The following is a 6447-nucleotide window of genomic DNA, read 5'->3' as shown; positions in this document are numbered from 1 at the left end:
TATTATTATTTTGTGAAGGTTAATATAGATCTTCCCAAATCTATGGGGAAATAAAAAATAATAATTAAAAAAGGTTAATTTTGTTATACCCTTTTATCAACAACTGTGTTAAAGAGGAAGTGCTGCCAACAACTTCAAGTACGTTTCATTAACTTTTCTTTCTTGATAAGAGTTATTAGCTGTGAACTAAAAGTCTAATTTTTCTTACATCTTATGCCAAACTAAAGAAATCAAATATGCCTAAAATGAAAATACGTTTTAATATAGTCTGCTCCTATTGGCTCTGTCTAACTGCTGTATGCAAGAGGAACAGGAATTAATCCTTAACCCTATGGAAATGGCTTGCATCCACAGCATATACGCAAACTTCAAAGCCTGCCCTTTGCAGAACAGACTGCCAGTGCCCCTATTACCACAGCAGTGCCCTAAATCCAAAATGGCTCTTTTTTGTAATTTTCCCATTTACTTCACCTTCTCACCAGTAGAATGCTTAACAAGGACTCAGCAGTTGCTGAGGCAAGCAGCTTTGGTGCCGGCATGATGTGCAGTGGAGTGCTCTACACGGTGCACAGGGGAGTTCCCTGGGGAAATCTCAGGGGAGCAGAGAGAGCCCCCAGGAACCCACCATTCAACAGTGACCAATGGAACTCGGGTGGGGACAGGAGCAATGGCGACTGAGCTCCTCCCCTACCCTATAAAGAAGACCCTGAGGAGCACTGGTGACCAGAATTGCCATGACCACAGGAGGAAGACAGGGTGTAGTGCACCAACAAGGACTTGGCATGGCAGTTTGTGTGGCAATTCCTGCAGAAGGGCACTGAAGCTCTGCCAGCTCAACCAGGGAGCAATGGTATTCACCCAGCAGAAAGCCATGCCTACCCCAAACTCTGCACCCACCACAACTGATGCAGCTGCCCAGAGAGCTCTGGTGGGAACACGCAGCCACCCAGGTGCCGGCTGCCAGCCATGCCCTGCTCTTACGCCAGTACTGGACAGCAGCAGCGAGCACAGCTGTGGGAGGTGTGCCCGGGTAGAGGAACTCCTCCGCTCAGTGACAGAGCTCCGGGAGGAGGTGAGTAGGCTGAAGAGTATCAGGGAGTCCGGGAGAGAGAGAGAGAGAGAGAGAGAGACTGCTGGCATTGCACCCTACCTTCCCTGGGACAGGCCTGTCAGGCAGACAGGACACATGATACAGGGGTTTCCCTATCCTCTCTGCACTTGGCAGAATGTGGTGACTTACAGGATAGGGGGCAATTGTGACAAGTTCCTGCCCAGAACAGAAGGCGTGTCTCCCCTGTGACCACCACTCTTTCCCAGATGCCCATGCTTAACAGCTGTGAGGCTTTTCAAGTGGAACTGAAAAACAATGAAGGCGTGGTTCATGTAGCTTGAAGCTGTTGCTGAGGTTAAGACGGCCTATGTCCTGCATCAAAACCATTTCCATAAAGAAATAAAGACAGGTCATTGTCTTAGGAAGCTCTTTCCTGAGGGGAAATAGAAGGCCCAGTATACTCATTAGACCCACTTCTTAGGGATGTCTGCTGCCTCCCTGGGGCCCAGGTTAAAGATGTGAAGAGAAATCTTCCTAGCCTGGTACGTCCTTCAGATTATAATCCGTTACTGATTTATCAGTATCAATAATATTACTGATTGTTCAGATAGTTGTTGCAACAGATAGAAGTTGCAACAAGAAATCCAAGGGCAATTAAAAAAGACTTCAGGGCCTTGTGACAACTGGTTGAGGGATCAAGTGCACAAGTAGTGTTCTTCTCTACCCTTCCAGTTCCAGCGAATGATGAGGGAAGAAGCAGGAAGAGCCAGCAGATCAATACCTGGCTCCAAGCCTGATGTCACTAGCAGAATTTTAGGGTTTTTGATCATAGGTCAGTTTACATGACACCAGAACTGCTGGTGACAGATGGGGTACACCTGTCTCAAAGGGGAAAAAAGGATCTTTGCACGGGAGTTAGTAGGGCTCACTGAAAAAAAATTAAACTAGATTTGAAGGGAGAAAGAGATAAACCAGGCTTCCTAAAGATACATAGGCCTGGGGGCAGCATGCCAGTGTTTGAGGACAGTGTGATAGCGAGGTCCTTTGGTCTGTCATCTCAATGGAGGCGGGGGATGGAGATCCATGCGACAGCAAAGACACATTTTTTGATGTGTAAGAAACCATGAAATCACCTGAGAATGGTCAAGTAGGGATTAGGGCTTCCCACCCCAAAATGGTAATGGGATCAGAAGCCCAAGAGAAGTGTATCTATAACAATGCATGTAACATGGGCAACAAACGGGAGGAGATGGAATTGATTGTGAAGTTGGAAAACTATGATATAGTTGACCTCACAGAAACATGGTGGGATGACTTGCACAACTGGAGTGCTGCAATGGATGACTATAAACTCTTCAGAAAGGATAGGCTGCGAAGGAGAGGCGGTGGAATAGGCCTGTGTGTTAGGAAGTGTTTTGATTGTCTAAGAGCTTGATGATGGTGATGGTTGATAGGGTTGAGTGTTTATGGGTGAGAATCAGGGGGAAGGCCAACAAGGCAGATATCATAGTGGGAATCTGTTACAGAGCCCCCAACCAGGGTGAAGAGGCAGATGAAATATTCTATAACTAGCTGGGAGAAGTCTCACAGTCACTAGCCCTTGTTCTCATAGGGGACTTCAACTTACCAGATGTCTGCTGGAAATACAGTAAGGTCAGTGAGACAACTAGGGAAGGTGCCATTGTGAACAGAAGGCTATCTTGGTCATAGTGAACATGAAAACATACTGGTTTAGATTCTTGGAGAGGTCGGGTGGGGAGTCAGCAGAACTGGTACCCTGGATTTGTCCAGGGGGCAGACTTTGGTCTGTTTTAGGAGCCTGGTTGACAAAGTACTTTGGGAGGCTGGCCTGAAGGGCAAAGGGGTCCAGGAAGGCTGGATGTTCTTCAGGAAGGAAATCTTAAAGGCACAGAAGCAGGCCATCCCTATGTGGGAAAGATGAGATGCTGTGGAAGAAAACTGGCCTGGCTTGAACAGAGAGCTTTGGCTGGAACTCAGGAAAAAAGCGGAGTTTATGACCTTTGGAAGAAGGGGCAGGCAACTCAGGAGGACTACAAGGATGTCATGAAGTCATGCAGGGAGAAAATTAGAAGGGTCAAGTCTAGGTACTACTATAAAAGACAGTAAAAAATGTTCCTTACATTAGCAACAAAACAAGAGCTATGGACAATCATTGTCATTTTTTGGATGAGGGGGGAAACATAGTGATAAAGGCTGAGGAAAAGGCTGAGGTACTTAATGCTTTCTTTGCCTCAGCCTTTAATAGTAAGGCAAGTTGTCTTTGGGTACCCAAACCCCTGAGCTGGAATGACAGGGACAGGGAGCAGAATAAAGTCCCCATAATCAATGGGTAAACTGGTTAGCAACCTGCTACAGCACTTAGACATACACATGTCTGTGGGCCCAGATGGGATCCACCCAAGGATACTGATGCAGCTGGCTAAAGTGCACACCAAGCCACTTTCAATAATTTACCAGTAGTCCTGGCTCACCGGGGAGATCCGAGTTGAAATTAGTACATGTGATACCCACCTACAAGGCTGGCAGAAGGAAGCATCCAGGGAACTACAGGCTTGTCAGTCTGACCTCAGTGCCAGGGAAGGTTATGAACAGATCATCTTGAATGCCATCACATGGCACGTACAGGACATAACAGGCCCAGCCAGCAGGGGTTTATGAAAGGCAGATCCTGCTTGATAAACCTGATCTCCTTCTACGACAAGATGACCCCCTAGTGGATGAGGGAAAGGCTGTGGATGTTGTCTACCTAGACCTTAGTAAAGCCCTTGACACTGTTACCACAGCATTCTCCTGAATAAATTGGCTGCTCATGGCTTGGATGGGTGTACCCTACACTGGGTAAAAACCTGGCTGTAGCTGAGCCCAAAGCGTGGTGGTGAATGGAGTTAAATCCAGCTGGCACCCCAGTGGTGTTCCCCAGGGCTTAGTACTGGAGCCAGTTCTGTTTAATATCTTTATCAATGATCTGGACAAGGGGATTGAGTGCACCCTCAGTATATTTGCAGATGACACTAAATTGTGGGGGAGTGTTGATATGCTTGAGGGTAGGAAGGTTCTGCAGAGGGATCTGGACAGGCTGGATCAATGGGCTGAGGACAACTGTATGAGGTTTAACAAGGAGAAGTGCCGGGTCCTGCACTTGGACCACAACAACCCAATTCAATGCTATACAGGCTTGGGGAAGAGTGGCTGGAAAGTTGGATGAAGGAAAAGGACCTGAGGGTTTTTGTCAACAGATGGCTGAATATGAGATGTCAGTGTGCCCAGGTGGCCAAGAAGGCCAATAGCATCCTGTTTGTATCAGAAATGGTGTGGCCAGCAGGACAAGGATAGTGATTGTCCCCCTGCACTTGGCACTGGTAAGGCCTCACCTCAAATACTGGTTTCTTTTTTGGGCCCCTCACTTCAAGAATGACACTGAGGTGCTGGACTATGTCCAAAGGAGGGCAACAGAGCTGGTGAAGGCTCTGGAGCACAAGTCTCGTGAGGAGCGGCTAAGGGACCTGGGGTTGTTTAGCTTGGAGAAAAGGAGACAACGGAGACCTTATGGCTCTCTACAACTACTTTAAGGGAGGTTGTATCGAGGTGAGTGTCAGTCTAATCTTCCAAGTAATAAACAATAGGATGAGAGGAAACAGCCTTGAGTTGCACCAGGGGAAGTTCAGCCTGGATATTAGGAAAAATTTCTTCACCTAAAGTGTTGCCAAGCATTGGAACAGGCTGCCCAAGGAAGTGGTTGAGTCACCATTTCTGGAGTTATTTAAAAGACATGTAGATGTAGTGCTTGGGGACCTGGTTTAGTGGGACTTGCAAGTATTAGGTTTATGGTTGGACTTCATGATCTCAAAGTTCTTTTCCAACCTAAAAGTTTCTATGATTCCATATACTAGAAAAAACTAAAAGACTGTGCATGCTTGGAAGATTAAAAATACAGGTGAATCTTCATCTAAAAAATATATGAGATTCCAACAAAATAAGTATTATTATCAAATGTCACAAATATATTATGCTGATTTCCATGGTAGTCTTCTCATGCACTTCCACACTTCCTGTCTTCATGACAGAGCTTGCTGGAAGTGGTGAGAAAAATTAATGAACACCTGAATGATTATATAAAGTTCAACAAGGTGAATTCCATATTAATTGTGTAAGAAGCTGCTTCTAGTACATTATCTGCAAGACAAACACCACTGATGGGGTGATATATTTAATGCAGGTTTGGTTTGGTATTTTATTGAGTGAATAAAGTAATAGTTACTCAAGTTGTTTCAACTTTAACATAAACACATCCTAGAATGTCTGGGGAAAATAATTCTGCATGACTGATGAGAAGGAATGGCAATGAACGGTGTATAATCAATTTTAATTGTGTAGAGCCATGTTTTTCATACAAGGCAGTCCTTTGGAATATTTGTGTGGTAATATAAAAATGACACAGGGTAATCTTGGGTTTGATCCTCCAAATGATGGTAACGTTCCAGAGTGTAACATTTAGATGTAAGATTAAACCCAGAATCGTTACTGGTTTATGTTTAATGGGCTTTATTATATAAAGGTAACAGTTTGAAACTGCCACTTTTCTTTGGGCAAGATTAGATTAGCACGGACTTCCCATCAGAAGGCTGATTTTGTTCAGATGTAGCAATCTTTAATGGCATTGTAGATCACATTAGAAATCTTTTTGGCTGTTTATGTATTTTTTCCATTGTCCTAAACCTTTCCAAACATTTTCCTTTAGAAGTTTATTTTTGAAAACACATAAAAGGTATACATGTTGAAAGAATTCTAAATTATTTTATCACTTGTTTATTGTCCTACATAGAATGATGGAAGATTCTGTAGATAAAGACATTATGTACAAAATCCAAAATTCTTGTGGCATGCTGATAGCACACAGCCTTATTTTTCTACCAGATTTTAATATATATGTAATTTCTTTATAGCTCTCCCATGTATCTATTTATAATTCCAGGTCATAGCAAATAAAATGGGGAAAAATCTCTCTTTTACGCTTCCTTCTTCTCCAAGAGTAGGTAATATTTTATAGAATAGGTGGAATACTGGATCTAGACACTTTTCTACTTTTGAACTGCACATGATTTAGCATAATATCAATTCAAATGCCAAAAATTCTGCAGCAACAGCATTCTTGTTTTACTGTTTTAGCCAAATTCATTGAGCATTTACACTAAGCACAGTTCAGTATGACACAATTTTATAATTGATCTCATGCAAATCAAGAAGTACTTTAAATACAGAATAAGGCTCTTATCATCATGTATGTTCTTGAATTATTTTTAACTAATGCCTTTTTAAATCAATATCTTTTTTCAGCACTATTCAAATGAAGTTACACATTGCACAGTCAGTTCTTC

General features: G+C 43.5%; 1 protein-coding gene across 1 annotated transcript; it reads left to right on the top strand.

The window, feature by feature from the left end:
- The first annotated feature begins 667 nt into the window (after positions 1–667).
- LOC130144353 (uncharacterized) lies at positions 668–4873 on the top strand. The gene is given in 5 exon segments (XM_056327877.1): positions 668–1072; positions 4377–4458; positions 4461–4493; positions 4496–4604; positions 4606–4873. Coding segments are annotated over 5 exon segments (897 nt in total).
- The last annotated feature ends 1574 nt before the right edge of the window (positions 4874–6447 follow it).

Source organism: Falco biarmicus, chromosome 2 (assembly GCF_023638135.1).
Source record: "Falco biarmicus isolate bFalBia1 chromosome 2, bFalBia1.pri, whole genome shotgun sequence".
NCBI lineage: Eukaryota > Metazoa > Chordata > Aves > Falconiformes > Falconidae > Falco > Falco biarmicus.
The sequence above is the reverse complement of the archived record's forward strand: the minus strand, read 5'-3'. Positions and strand labels throughout refer to the sequence as shown.